Below are 16,327 nucleotides of genomic sequence, written 5' to 3'. Positions count from 1 at the left end.
TCCAGATATCTTTATTTTCTAGATATCCTCAAATCTGGATATCTAGTGTAGCGTGGCATCGGGATCAAGTAACTCAGTAAAATATAGGTAGACTCGCTGGATGCCTCTACCCTGATCATCTAGGTTTAACAAAGGATGTTTAAGTCACTCACTCCTTGCTGGATTTATGTCCCTGGGCCACTCACTGCTGCGAGCAGGGATATCAGGTCACAAGATAGTGTCTTGAATTGGGTCTTGGAGAACTGGCTGAAAGCACCAGAAGGATGATTGCACCTTGGTGGTAGGCAGTGGCAGTCAGCTGGAATAGATGCTGGGATTCTCACAGGGTGAGTTCTCCTAATCTCAGGAACTGTTTCATGAACTTTCTCTCTCCTGTCGGACTTGGTGAGCTTCTTGATATTCTCCTCTTGATCTCTTATTTCCATGGGTGTATTCATCTCACCCAAATTGTCCTGGTGTCGTAGAGTTTGCACCTCTGGGTGGCAAGGATAAATCTCAATCAGCAGATGGAAATTCCCAGTACTCACTGTTGGCAAGAGCCATTCATTCAATGATTTTGCAGAACTGAGTGGAAATTTATTATCTGTCAAGCTCTGCATCCTGCAGACATTTGAGGTGATTGAACAATGAGATGGTGTACACAGATTTTTTAGCAAAAAATGCAGGTTTGACTAAGACTCAAACCTGGGTCTCTGGCACACCATGCCATTGCTCTACCACTGAGAAACCGAGCTGGCCTGGCTTCGCCTGACTTTTCACTGTTGCTGTTTTACCTGTGTGGAATAGTCTCAGTCAGTGTCACCGCAATGGGATCTGTTGCCTTTGAAACAAGGTTGCCTGGTTCCTCCCAGTGTAGAAATGTATATTATGTATGAGAAGATATCATACATGAAGATTTGGCACACACAGAGATGTACTATGTAGATTTTCAAGCAAAAAATGCAAGCTCAACCAGGACTCGAACACAGGTCTCTGGCATACTGTGTCATTGCTCTACCACTGAGATGGTGTGTTTGAAATATGATTTTAATAAACTGATTTCTTCAAGTTTTGCTTCATCACTAGATATCTTGGTACACTATTATCTGAGGATCTGATATTTGGATTATCAATATACTGTTACTACAGATTCATCAATCAAATTATATGGACGGACATCTGTCAGCTGTACATCTGGATATATTCCACCCAAATATTTGGATATCCATCCTCTGATGATTTAGTTGTGTGCTAAACAATGTATCCAGAAAAACTGTCAACTGAATTATATTAATAAATGTCAGTTCATTACCTGGATATCAGAATTGGGGAGACTTTTCAACTTGAACCAGGACATGACTCATTACAGAGCAAAACTATTTTTAATTGCCTATTAACATTTCATACAGTTAGTATACTGAAATGTATAGCTATTCCATTTTGTTGTTAAGTTTAAACACATTGTTCAAGAAAAAGGTTTAAAAGCTAGTGGGAAATTATAGTTGTCAAGTTTAAGTGTATGACTCCTTACATAAAACTAATTTTTGGAATTTTGAAAACTATGGAATAATTTATTCATTGGATTAAATGGTAAAATATGATAATATAAACGGGTTCTTGTATTTTACACTCAATTTTTTTGATGTAATGCATTTTAAAATTTTTCTATCGTTTGAATACTATAATGCAGAAGGCCTTAGAAAGTTGGCTTCGCGGGCTTACAGCAGACAACAATATGGGGGTGTGTCTGCGAGAACCAATCAGGTCCGCGAATGAGCGAGCCCGGTTGCCACAGCTAGCTCTCGCTGCACCCTTCTGGAAGGGTGAATGACCTCTGCCTCTTGCTACCTCGGCCTGTTTGTTCGGCTGAGGAGCAGACGACACGAGAGTATCGGCAATAGTGTGCGAGCGACGTCTGCTATTAGCCCGCGAAACGCTCTTTCTAAGGCCTTCTGCATTATAACTAATTACATTTTATTTCTGTTATTAACAATAAAAATAAGAAGTTTCAATTTTATTGTAACTTGAAATCAATTATGCCAATTTCCAGGTGGTCAATAAGACTGATTCAACCCCCTCCCAATGACAATGATTACAAAGATTTCTATAATCTGGGATATCTGAATATCTATCATCTTCATTGCCATTATTTTGTGATAGACTTACTCTTTATGAACCTCCCACACAAGTAAACATTATTTTTGACAATTTTTGGGTAATGTTGCTACATAAAATTTTCCTCAAAAAGCAGAAAGAAAAGTAGCAGTAGTGAAATTTTTGCTACAAGCTACAATAAATTTATAGCAAAGCAACAGCTACAATTTTTAACCTTTATTTTCCGGATAGTCGATATGTTGACCAGCAGCACACAGCAGCAATTAATGCATCATTTCTTGAAAACTACACATGATAATTCAGTTCCGCTTTTCTTTTATCTATAGTATACATATATGACATACTCCAATTACACAACAATATATCCATTGTTACTACAATTGCCAAGTGAAGTTTGAAAATGTCCTATTTTTCTTTCATTACCCTCATATTATTATGGGATAGATTTATAAAATTTAACTTCTACACTGCTGCATCTTTTTGAAAAAATTATATTCTACAAGAAAGAATGGGTAAAAAAACAACATTTCAAGTAACATCTGACAATTAAGGGTCCAGGGGGAAGCAGGGGGCAAAGACCCAAATTTCAAAATTTTCCATAATTACGCAAAATTTTCAAACACCGTAATTCCTTTTTTTTTGGGGGGGGGGGGGATGAGCATTACATATCCTCATAGAGTGATCTCTTGTCATGCTTCCCTCAAAATTTGGTCCATCCAGTATCCACAGGGCCGACACTAGAAGTAAATTTTCGGGGATTGTCTTGAATTGGCAACACATCCGCTTTATATAAGTAATGTTATTCTTTTTTTACTCAAGAAGTATTAGTCTGATTTTACGAAACTTTGCATGGTTGTAGGGATATACCGCCTCTATAAATAATTTGTTTCATTCACTTTGGTCAATTTGGGGGCACTTTTTTAAATTAAAAATCTTTTTCATTTTCTTCTTCCTTATTATTATTGGGAGACAAAATGTATACATTTTACCTCCACTAGAAGCCCAGTCTTTAAGAAGAAAAAAGCAAAACCAATTTCATCTGTCACGACAATTAGTCCTCAAGCTACTATTTTTTTTGTAATTCGCAGAAAGTTTGAAAAGCGTGTGCTTAAAAAGGGGCTGGATTCAATGAGAATACAGGCATCCGAGGCTCCGGGAGATAAAGGTTAATATGTAGTGCTTCTACAGCTACAAATTTTGTAGCTAGCTACAGTAGCGCTGCTACAAGTAGCATGCTACTTGCAACCACTGATTGATTTGGATTGATTTGTTGTTTTAAGGCCACTTTATGCACAGTAAGGCTAATCGGGACTGGACCTACAGTTTAAAGTGGGATCCGAACCACTATGTGCCTCCACCAGGAATAGAACCGGGGACCCCTTGATTACAAGGCGACGACGCTACCACTGCGCCATCGGGGAGGCCTGCAACCACTGAGAACTGTATTAGAGATACTGATACTTTGTCATACCGATACACAAACATATCAAGAGAGATCATTTACAGAATCTATAAAACTTATAAACTATACTCTAGCAGGAACACAGTTACAGTGCCACTGTCAGTAGAGAAGAAATCGATGGGCATGTGGTGGCACTGAAGCTGATGTTCAATTGAAAAAATGAAAGTAAATGAAATTCTCTTTTGAACTTACTGCATAATCCTTCCATGATTGAATTCTTATGCTGTGTCTGCTGAGGTTTATCATAATTAGTTACTGCTACATTCAATCCTTGTTTCGAAACTGGCACCAATGCTAATCGAGATGCTTTACTTTGTGCAGCAGAACTCCCTTCTCTCCCGTCTGCTACATTCAGATCTTGCTTAGAAGCCTTCACCAAGGGTAATTGAGCTGCTTTAATTTGTGCAGCAGAATTCCTTTTTCTCCTGCGTCTTCTGTGATTCACCGATTTACCTATAGAAGACTGCAAGCTGAGCATGTGCAGATATATGGTTGGCACATGGTCTCAGAGTGGTCACTCTGAGACCACAATTCACAGAGTGAACGAGTTTGAGTTTTTGTTTTAAGTGGGATCCAAACCACTATGTGCCTCCACCGGGTATCGATCCCGGGACCCCTTGATTACAAGGTGACAACGTTACCATACGCCATCAGGGAGGCCCACAGAGTCAACAAGAAGTTCTTTCAGCAATATGATGTCATCCTTAGTTCATTTGCCATGATGAGTCCAGAAATTTGTGGAGGGCTATGAACAGAAAGGGCTGTTGTGGCTTCTTTAAATAAATAAATAAAAATCTACCTCATATTTTATCGTCAGCTGATATTCTTGTTACAAAAGAAAACTGGGCTACAGAGGGTTACAATTTCCACAATATTTCTCTGTCTACCCTGTTGCCTACTGTAGGAACTAATTTAGTATTGAAGAAGGTATATGTAAAAACGAATACCAAATTACATCAACAAATAATTATATTTAACAAAAGAATAGTTTTCATATTTGTCTCTAATAAAGTCGACAATATATTAATTTTACTACATCCTACCAAAAAGATAGGGAAAAAATAGAAGTTTCTGCATAGTTTCTAATAACATCGACCATATATTAATTTTACTACATCCTACAAAAAAGAAAGGGAAAAAATAGTAGTTTCTGCATGGAATTCGAACCTGTAATCTTTAGACAACTGGGCTAGATTCTTCCCACTTCCCCACTTTCTTATTTGTGTAAGCTGAGTTGCAAATTTTTCTAATGAGTTGTAAACAATCATGCAAACTTTATTGACACTTTGCAGACTGACCTGAAAATATGTTTCTAAGTTTGTTATTATTTACCAAACTTTTCAGAAATCTACAATTTTTTGGTTTGGTGTATTTTACTTTACTTTTCTGCCACTTTTCCAAAGATGAGGATGAGTAATGATATGATGATGGGACACTCACAAAGAACACACATGCCCAGGATGGGAATTGAACTCAGGACCCTTGACATCATAGCATTTTGTGCTAACTACTCTGCCATGGAGGTCGGTTCAGAAATCTACAACATATTATATATCTCTTTCCACAGATATATAATATGTTACATTGTATATAAATTGTTTTACATTTTTATGAATGTTTTCCTGTAACAATTTTTTGAAAGGTAAAAGATTAAACATTGCAATAAAATTTACTAGATATATATTTTCATTGGGTAATAAAGAAATAAGTTTACAGGAGAAAATAACAAAACAATATATCCATTGTTACTATTATTAACAAGCACCTTTTGAAAAAAGTCCTTCATATCCCTTCATTATGCCCATTATATAAATGGCTCCAACTTCTAAACTACTGCATCTTTTTGAAAAATTTAAATCCTACATGTAAAAATGAGTAAAGAGCAGCATTTTCAGCAATGTCCAACAATTAAGGGTCCGGGGGGGGGGGGGGGGGGAACAGGGCCTGACGTTCAAAATTTGACTGGACAATGTGGCAGAATTAACACATCATTTCTTGAAAACTGTACATTTCAGTGCTGTCTCTTTTGTTTATTAGTATACCTCTAAAGGTATTACATACTCCAATTAAAAAACAATATATCCATTGTTACTATTATTAACAAGTACCGTTTGAAAAAGTCCTTTGATTCCCTTGTTACTATGGAATAAATTGAAGATCAAGGGCTATAACTTCTCACACACTGCATCTTTTTGAAAAAATTAAATTTTACATGTTAGAATGAGTAAAAAGCAAAATTTCATGTAATTCCCAACAATTAAGGGTTCAGGGGGGAATCAAGGACAAAGGCCCGAAGTTCAAAATTGTCCATAATTACACAAAATTTCCAAATTTCAGTTTATGTATTTTTTTTAAAAATTGTGGCATGGGCATTACATATCCTCACAGAGTAGTCTTTTGTTCAAGCTCCCCTCCAAATTTGATCCATTCAGCATCCATAGGGCCAACACTAGAAGCAAAATTCTGGAAATTGTTCTGTAAGCTGGCAAAACTGCCACTTTATACAATCTTATTATTTTTCTAGTCAAGAAGTATCAGTCTGATTTAAACGAAACTTTGTATGGTTGTAGAATGTGCCACGACACATACATTTTTTCAATTGACTTTAGTCTATTGGAAGGGGGGGAGGGGGCAGAGGGGCATGCCTAATCTCAATTTTTCTTCTTCTTCCTTTAACACTAATTATTAGGAGGCACAATGTATAAATTTTGCATCTGCTAAAAGCCCAGTCTTTAAGAAATAAAACAAAACCAATTTCATCTCTTTACAATAATTAGTTCTCGTGCTACGATTTTTTTTGTACTTCATGGCAAGTTTGAAAAACGCACTTGAAAAGGTTCAGTCTTCATTGATAATACCTGCATGTGAGGCTCCAGCCTATAAAGGTTAATGAATTTTATCTGTGATTTGCATAACTTATAGGATAATTCAGACTTCAGAAAGTGTTGTGTCAGTAAATAAACTCTAAATTTTGTGTTTTAAGATTTTATTTTGCATTTTGCAGTTCCTTTCGCATCATTTCGTGACATAGGACAATGTACTTCATACCTTTCACATCCATGAAAAATTAACATTACTGGGTATTATTTCACATTTCAGGTTTCTTTCGAAAACGAAATATGCACACCTCTAGTCACAGGCAATCATTCTGTATTTCTTTATCTCCCTTATTGTATTTTTGGAAGATATTCTTCTTTGAAGCAAGAACCGCAAACTTTTACAATTATACAGTATACGGTTTTATACGCAATATCGGACAGGGCCCCGGAGAGCCTGTCTGTGGTGACCAGCTAATGGTAGGAGTGCAATGTTGTACAGTTAGACAATGGTGGAGCACAACTTAGAAATGCAGTGTTCTGTATTTTTCTTGCATGCAAGAAGTTTTCATAAAATTCACCACTTTAGGGTTCATCATAAGATGGGGCAAGACATTTTGAACCTGACTGTCCAAGTTCCATAAATTTCCATTGCCTACAGCCGGAGTTATCATTTCTTGAAGAAACACTGGGAAAGAACACGTCTCAAAACACACAGGGTCTTTTTCCTTCCATCTGTTTCTTTCATTGCCATCATGTCAGCTGAGTTGTTATGTCTTGGGAAAGCAATGGGTGTTAAATTCATCAATACACACAATGACCCTTCATTTTCATGTGTGATCTCAAACATTGTATGTCCAAGTCTGTTTGAGTTCAGCATTTTCGTAGCAAGGTCAGTGTAAAATTATTCGCATATCATCTACTCGTATGCCACAAACAGTTGAGAGAGGATTCAATACAGACCTTATGTTCGATTGTTGTGCTATAGCATGTGTTCGTGAGTATTATTTAATAACGTCACTCTCAAAACCTAGCACCAGTAGTAGAGGGCACAAAAGGTAAAATATTGCATTCACAAGGCAGAAATATTATTTTCATTGGAAGAAGTGTGTGCTAAAAAAATATAGTTGAATATTGGACACACAGCTACAGAAGCATTCTTTCTTTTCCCCCCATATTGGCGTACACATTCATATTTAGTGCTCGTGCAACTTACTCACGTTGAATAAGTTAGTATACAACAGAATGCTTCTGTAGCAACGATTTCGAGGTAGTGAGGGAAAGCCCTATAGGCAAGATAAGAAGGGAAACCAAGAAAGGAATTGAAACCAGTATTATGCTACCCACAGTTGAGAAAAAGAAATTGATCAAAGGATGTAACAAATGGGAGATACCGATCGCTTTTGGAATACTTAAAACTCATAAAGCAGGTGTCCCATTAAGACCGATTATCCCCATGTATTCCCACCCAGGGTATAACTTGGCAAAAACTCTGGTAACCAAGATTAAAGAAATAGGATGTAACACCGAATATAGTGTTAATAATTCACGGGAAGTAGAAGAAGCAATTGAAAAACTCTAAATGAATGAAGAAGATCAAATAATGAGCTTCGACGTCGTAAGCATTTAGCCCAGTGTCCCTAGGGACAAAGCCGCCGATTGCTTATTTAGGTGGCTCAGGGAGAAAGGAGTCTACATAGTCGTGGGATGAGATGGTTCGATTTATGCACTAGGTACAACTATTTTAGTTTCAATAAAGGAGTATACAGACAGAAGGAGGGACTAGCAATGGGTAACCCAATTTCCAGGATATCATCGGGGATTTTTATGCATTACCTGGAGAAAGCAGCTTTTGAACAAGTGAGGGGGAAATATCAAATACTTTGGAAGATACGTTGATGATATCTTGGTAATCAGGAGAAATACAGATCTCACAAGAGGACCGAATTAAATTCACCAAAGAAGAAATGGTAGGATATGAAATGGGATTTTTGGATTTGAAGATTATTAAAATGGGAACGAAAATTAAGACAGGGGTATTTCATAAAACCTTAGCTGGAGATATGTTTATCCACAATAAATCAGAGCATGCCAGAAGGATCAAAAATAACGTGTTCCTCAACTTTTTTATAAGGGGCATAAGATTGTGCACCCATAAGGACGAAAAGAAAAAGGAAGAGGAATAGATTTGCAAAGTGGGAAAAAAGAATGGATATAAGGAGAATGACTTAAATAGGATTCGTAGAGCCCACAAAATATGTGGAAAAGATAGGGAAAATAAGGATAAGGATTGGAAGAGGGAGAAGAAAGAGAATGGAATCGATGGAGAAGAAAAGAAGCATAAGTACATAGGCATCCCTTATTTCAACGGAGTATCCAAAAAGATAGAAAAAGTGATCAAAGAATATGGTATCAAATGTGGGATGAGGGCTCCGCGCTCTGTAGAGAAGTATTTCACGGAATATAAGAAAGACTGTAAGGAAAAGGAGAATGAAGAAGAGAATGAAAAAGGGGTATAGCATAAAGTGTGTTTTTAAGAAAGAATACATAGGGCAAACCGGCAGAAGCATGAAAACCAGATGGGGTGAACATGATAAAGATATTCAGGAAGGGATACCAAGAACTGGGTTATCGTAACACATAATCGAAGAACACGAAATTAAGAAACAAGAAATTGTCAGAATTGATAACAAACTGTAGGGATGGGCCGATATGAAATTTTGGCCGATACCGATAAAGTACAGATATAAAATTTACCGATACCGATAACCGATATTCTACCGTTCCGATATAAAATTAGAAATGGTCCTTGAAGAACCTGAAAGGTTCATTGACCTCCTTAATAAATGTGTGTTTTGAGGTGACTGCAGTGAAAAAGAAATTGCATATTTAGACATTTACTTTTTTAGAAATTAGGGCATGGAGATTATCCATAAAAATTACAACAAAATGGCAGAATTTTCCACTAAATTATCAGATATTTATCGATATATCGGATCGGAAAAATAATTGGTAATTTTACCGATAAACCGATACATCGATATGCCTATATCGGCCGATACCGATAGAGTACCGATTAATTGGTCCCATCCCTAACAAACTGATAAGTTGGAATGTTTACGAAGTGGCATCTATCTGCAAAGATAGGAGTAATAAGCTAAATAGAGAAGATGGGAACGTCGACGACCTGTGGATCAAGATGTTCAAGTGATGGGGATCAACAAAAGAAAAGATCGGTTACCGGGTCACTGACCGTGATTATCACAGCCCAAGAGTTTAAAGAATTTGAACTTGATATGACGTAGCTCAATGGCTACAGAAGAGGAAAAATAGGGGACGGGGACACCAACCGAAGGACTCCCGGCATTCTACGAGAGGCCACGTCAGTTCGTTGCACAACGCACCAACGTGCACATCTAAGTGGGCTTTTAACGTGTTTGTGAGTCAAGCCCCGTGTTCACACGGCCTTTTAGATCAGTCTTTTAATGTGTTTGTGTGTTAAGCCATGTGCTCAAATGGATTTTTAGATCAATGTTTTATAGATGGGAACATGGCAGTTTTACATACGTAAGGTCAGATGACCAAATTTTCCTTTTTATTCCTTTCTACCCAGCCTCACCATAAACTCCCGAGTCCTTGTCTTATCTGATGTGGCTAATGGTAGTTACACTGGCCTAGTTTGGTAACCTGATGAAGGAATCAGTGGAATCCTGAAACGTAGTTTTCGTTAAAATCAATACTCACTATCGTAAGTACCATTAAGTATCTACATTTTATTGTATACTAACTTATTCAAAGTGAGTAAGTTGCACGAGCACTAAATATGAACCTATACATTGAGAGGGAAAAAAGAGAGAGTTACCTACTGTGCTACACAGCATTAGGTGCATATCAGCAAATTTATGGCTAAATAATACAGTAGCAGGGACATATTTACATTGAAAAAGAAATAGGAAAAATACATAAACATTTTTTCAACACCCAGGACTTCTCGGGCAAGTACCTGAAAACAAAGCAATTGTCAGTAAAGACAAAAAATCAATGAGCATGTGCAACATCACAGATGGTGATTTTAAATTGAAAAAAACAAAAAAACAACAACAAATGAAAGTAAATCAACTTCTTGGTTTGCACTTACTGTGTAACCCTTCCATGCTTGGACTTTGATGCTGTGTCTGCTGAGATTTCTTGTAATTAATTTCTGCAACTTTTAGTCCTTGCTTCAATACTCTTTCTGCTTCTACTATAGTTGTGGCCTCCTCTTCTGCTAATAAAATATATGCTGGGGCACATTCGGGATTTTTTTCCAAGGCATCATGAGCTGCTTTTATTCGTGCTGCGGGATTCCTTTCTCTCCACGCTGTTTGCATTACTAGATAAATTGGTACAAATATGATAAACACAGCCCAAAGTTATGACAAAAGAACATCCAAGAAAAGTTGCATTATTACTAGGGCTGAGTCGATACCAATGCCAATACTCTTACCGATTCGCACAGTACCGATACTTCAAAATTGTATCAATTTAAAGCTGTCCAAAATACTGATAAATATTAGTGTGTAAGCAATCTACTCCAATTTATACATCAATTTAACAAGAATTTTGATTAAAAATATTCAGAAATTACATCATAATATTAAAATGCATGTTATGTGATCACAAAATCGATGTTTTCAAAAAAGAACCATTCAAAATCGAATTTTGCATACTTTCCAGGATAATTTGACACTGTGCAAGTGTCACACCGCATTTTTGTACACCCAGTGAAATACTAAAATGCTGGAAAAGTATCGGGGAGGGAGGGAGGGAGGGAGGGAGGGGGAGGGAGAGAGGGAGGGAGAGGCAGAGAGAGAGGGAGGGAGAGGGAGGGAGGGAGAGAGAGAGAGAGAGAGAGAGAGAGAGAGAGAGAGAGAGAGAGAGAGAGAGAGAGGAAAGAAAAGAGGAAAGAAAAGAGGAAAGAAAATAAAAAGTTTCTTTCAATGGAAACCCCATTTTATTTTCAGCTCATTTGAAAGTACGGAAAAATTCATTAAGAATGGTGTTTGTTACATTGTAATACATCAAATAGTTCCCAGTAAATGTAACATGAAATTCATGCTTGAAACAAACATTCTCACAAGTTGATTCATGGTGTCATAACAAACATATCCCCCTTTTGACACCATTCACGTATCGTAACAAACATGTTACTATTCTGCATACTATGCGTTGTGCTTAGGAAAGTAGTTACATTCCAACAACTGCGGGTTACAATAAAATGTGTAGTTTATACATGAGTAAGCTTTGACAAATTATCTAAAAGGTTCTGATACATCTTTCTGAGTTAACAAATATTTGTTAATTAAGAAGTATAAATTTTAAGCATTCCACCATCAGTTACATAAATGTTAGTACATTAACGTCTTACTAATTTTAAATTGACGTTCATTCATTTACGTCATAATTTTTAGTACATCGGAACAATCAACTTATCTCGTTTGGTCATGACAAATCTTTAAGTTTTCAACTATTAAACTTTGCACCTTATACATTTTTTTCTTTCTTTCAAATTGATTTATCAAATTTATCAAATAAAGCAAGGGCATAACAAAGTACACTGATTAACCAGACGTTTCTGATAGTGTACTTACGTCAGAACTGTTGCTGAGAAAATAGTATTTTCAAACTCTGAAAAGGCTGAGATGATACTTATCTATAGCGAGTGTAGGTAAAATTCCGCACAAGCATGCAGGCTGTATGCACAATGGCATTTGCACTTGGCTCTGCCGACAGGCATAGTGGGGATGCACCTTCTGCACTCAACTTCACGTTACAATTACTTGAGAACTACTTGACGTATTACAATGTAACAAAAGCCATTCTTAATGAATTTTTCCATAATTTCAAATGAGCTGAAAATAAAATGGGGTTTCCATTTAAAGAAATGTAAGTGTGTTGAAAATCATACTTCCTTACGTAGTTGAACGTATTGTGTCCACTCATTTCATGAGCCCCTCTCATACCTATATATCTGCGAAAGCAGTTTTTCAATATTTATTGTTGTTCACGAAATATTTCCGGTAGTAATTTTAGGTGACTCACCCAGTATATTTTCAGTCATAATAATTTATTACACATTATAATTAAAATAAACACAATTTACTTCTAATATTGTAATTTAAATATTGTGCACAAGTGTATTTCCCTGACACTTAAGCAATCCATTAATCATCTCCCATAAAACATTCCCCTTTTCTCAGGAGACAGCTTTTTGTTTTTGCTTTTCTTGCAAATATGGGCCATGATTTAAAGATTTGGCTAGCAACAGTGCAAAAATTTATAATGCCATGTTTATAATTCTGAATTATTATACATGTGATACAGAAAACACACAAATATTAAAAAACACATACTGTACTTGTTATTTTTTTACAAAAAAAGTAATGAAAATTTCCAGAAGCAAACTCTAAATACTTTTTTTTAGTGTTTTTCTACCCCTGCTTCAAGCAATGTTCAACAATTAAGGGTTCAGGGGGATATGCAGGGGTAAAGGTGTGATTTTTAAAATTTGCACTAACAACATGGCAGCAAATAATATGCCATTTCTTGAAAACTACACACGATATTTCAGTTCTGTCCATTTTGTTCATTAATGTACCTTGAAATGTATAACATACTCAAATTACAAAACAATATATCCATTCTTACTATTGAATTCCAGAAATTGTTTCTGTAAACTGGCAACACTGCCACTCTTTCCACAAATAGTATCAGCCTGTTTTCAATGAAACATTGCATGGTTGTATGAATATACCCCTTCTACATACTACCTTTTCCTTCATCCACTTCAGTATATTGTGTTGGGTTACAGGTACAGGGGTGTGCCATATGTTAATTTATTTGAAAAAAAAAAAACAATTTTCTTCTTCTTCCATTAATGCTAATTATGAGGCACAATGCATAAATTTTACTTCGGGTAAAAGCCCTGTCTTCAAGAGAAAAAAAACTGATTTCATCTTTCTACAACAATGAATCCTTGAGCTAGGGTTTTTGTTGTACTTCACAGCAAGTTTGAAAAGTATGTGCTTCAAAGGGTCCCATCCACAAAGGGTTTACTCTCACATGAGAGTGTTGGCTAAAGGTCAATTCTATGCCAATATGTATCTGATATTCTTAAAACTAATCATTGACCTTATCCATCAATTGTACACTTCTTCAAATGCATGTGATGCAAGAAGTTTCTTACTGTCATATTCTAAATGTACATATATTTTTTTAAAAAACAAAAGTACCAATTAACACAATAGATGGATGTAATAAATATGTAAATGTTCATGATAACTCACTTTCATACTCTGCTTTCCCGGCATCTGCTTCACATGTAAAAAACGTTTGATGATCTTGAGCTGATAAGTTCATATCATAATATGTCAAAGGTTCCTTATTTGTAGCCCAAAAGAACCTTTGATATTCAGCACCCCTGAAGAGATTAAGTGGATTTCGCCACACTTTGCACTCTGAAAATAAATTGATACAAAATAGTTATTAAGCTCATTATATATTATTGTAACAAATAATGTATATAAGTATCAAAAGTTAATACGATACTATACCAACCAAATTCTGTAAAAAGGAAGCATTAATTCTTATACAGAGCTTTCAATTACATTGCAAGTCAAAAGTTCTAATCATTCTAACTGCATCATAATAACCACCTCATCTTGTAAGTGTGAACTTTTTAATATCTGGATGTAGGAAAAACTTTAATTTCAAGCATTAACTGTAATGTGTTGTAAAGATTAATGATTTGGGAATAAAAATGAAAGCGAAAACAGAAAAGATAATGGCAAACTTTGGGAAAACCTCTAAAACCAAAGCAACTTACAAAAGTACGAGGGTGGTTTGAAAAGTTCTCGGAATGGAATAGAAAGAAACGACTTACAACAGTGTTTTTTTTTAATTTTCATTGTAGTCTCCCTGTACACTAATGCACTTGGTCCAGCGATGTTCCAATGCCTTGATCCCATCTCGAAAATTAGATTCCTCAAGGCCTGTGAAATACGTGTCAACTTCAGCTATTAGTTCTTCCTTTGAAGAGAATCTCCGTCCACCGAGGAAACTTTTGAGTTTGGGAAAAAGATGGAAGTCTGAGGGAGCCAAGTCAGGCGAATAAGGTGGATGTGGCAACAATTCGTAACCAATTTCATGAATTTTTGCCATGACAACGACACTTGTGTGAGGGTGCGCATTGTCCTGATGCAAGATGATATTCTTTCTTGCCAAACCTGGCCTCTTTTCCAGTATCTTATGCTTTAGTTGGTCGAGGAGATTAGCGTAGTATTGTCCCGTAATTGTTTGACCAGTGGGAAGATAATCGATCAACAGAATCCCTTCCACATCCCAAAACACTGACGCCATTACCTTTCCGGCTGACTGTATTGAATTTGCTTTCTTTGGTGGTGGTGAATCAACATGTTTCCACTGCTTTGACTGTTGTTTTGTCTCTGGGGTATAGTAGTGGACCCACGTTTCATCTGTCGTCACAAACCGGCGCAAAAAAATCTGTTTGGTTTCTCTTAAAACGAGTCAAACATTGTTCGGAAATGTCCACTCTGATGCGTTTATGGTCCTGTGTTAAAAGTCGCGGCACCCATCTTGCAGATAATTTTCTCATATCCAATTCAACTGTTAAAATGTGATACGCCCATTCGGATGACATTCCTATAGCTTCAGCAATTTCACGCACTTTCAGTCGGCGATCCTCCATGACCAATTTATGCACTTTTTCAATAATTTCTGGGGTAGTAGCACATTTTGGGCGACCACTACGTGGATCATCTTCTAAGCTGTCCTGCCCAAATTTAAACTCGTTTGTCCACTTTGCAACAGTTGAATATGAAGGAGCAGAGTCCCCCAGTGTGTTCAGAAAATCGGCATGAATTTCCTTTGCTTTCATACCTTTCTTTATGAAGTACTTAATCACCGCTCGAATCTCGATTTTTTTCCATCTTCACAAAGCACTGCACGGGAACAACTACAAAGTGACATCCGCACTACAGGTCTCTACCGAGAACAGTGACGCGCCACGTGTTTATTAATAAAGGATGGCCTATTACTATGCGGGAACCTCGTTGTCCTAGCACTGACATCTGGTGGTGATTCCGAGAACTTTTCAAACCACCCTCGTAGTAATTAAATTCACACTCGAAATTGTGAAGAACTACAAAATCAAGGAAATCTGGGACAGATTAATTGATTGATAATATTATCTCATGAAAATTGCTTCTACCAATCCAATATTATTTATAGAGAGCTTGTAATTTACCACTGTGCATAAAAGTTGTATATTTATGCCCTTTGCAACATGCGTCTTCTTCAAAAAATAATTTTCTATGTCAAACACAACATTGCTTCCACGTATCAAAATGTAAGAAGCAAAATTTAATTAATTTTTCATATTTTACATTGTAAAGAACACACATACTGTGTGGTTTCTCAATCTTCTCTCAGGTAAATTTTATTTCTTGGAGGAGTACATCATATCAACTTGTATTATAGACCAATTAAACATGATGTTGCTACATAACTTGAATGTCATTACCAAATAAAATTTCACTCCATGAATCTTCTATCCTTTAGCTTTGAAACAAGATCACAAAGAATAACTTTTATTACAGTGACAAGCAGTTAAGAAACAAAATAGTGATGTGTATTATACACCAATGTCAAGAATGGGTTCTGGAGAACATTCCTTACAGTTGAGTGGTTATGAAGAAATGGCAAAACAATACATTTTTTCCAGAAATGCACCTGTAATTTATTTTTGTTATTCTTCTGACATTGATTTGTAGTGCATTTAAAATTTTAAAATACACTGTTGCATTTATAGATACAATTTAATTTCTGAAAACCACACTTACGAGTTCAACACAAATACAAAAGTAACAAACAATATGTCGGATTTTCACCTCCAACT

The 16,327-nt window shown here is 36.3% G+C and overlaps 1 protein-coding gene across 4 annotated transcripts in view; it reads right to left on the bottom strand.

The window, feature by feature from the left end:
* The window catches only part of LOC145984148 (protein ST7 homolog), a 147,824-nt gene that overhangs the window by 26,418 nt on the left and 105,079 nt on the right, over positions 1 to 16,327 (bottom strand). For all 4 annotated transcript variants that reach the window (XM_083117616.1, XM_083117615.1, XM_083117613.1 and 1 more), the window contains 2 exons: positions 13,698 to 13,868; positions 10,511 to 10,744 (listed from right to left, as the gene is read on the bottom strand). In XM_083117616.1, coding sequence (XP_082973742.1) covers positions 10,511 to 10,744; positions 13,698 to 13,868 — 405 coding nt within the window. The remainder of the gene's footprint in view (positions 1 to 10,510; positions 10,745 to 13,697; positions 13,869 to 16,327) is intronic.

The sequence above is a fragment of the Lepisma saccharinum genome, chromosome 2 (assembly GCF_977018435.1).
Source record: "Lepisma saccharinum chromosome 2, izLepSacc3.1, whole genome shotgun sequence".
Lineage (NCBI taxonomy): Eukaryota > Metazoa > Arthropoda > Insecta > Zygentoma > Lepismatidae > Lepisma > Lepisma saccharinum.
The sequence above is the reverse complement of the archived record's forward strand: the minus strand, read 5'-3'. Positions and strand labels throughout refer to the sequence as shown.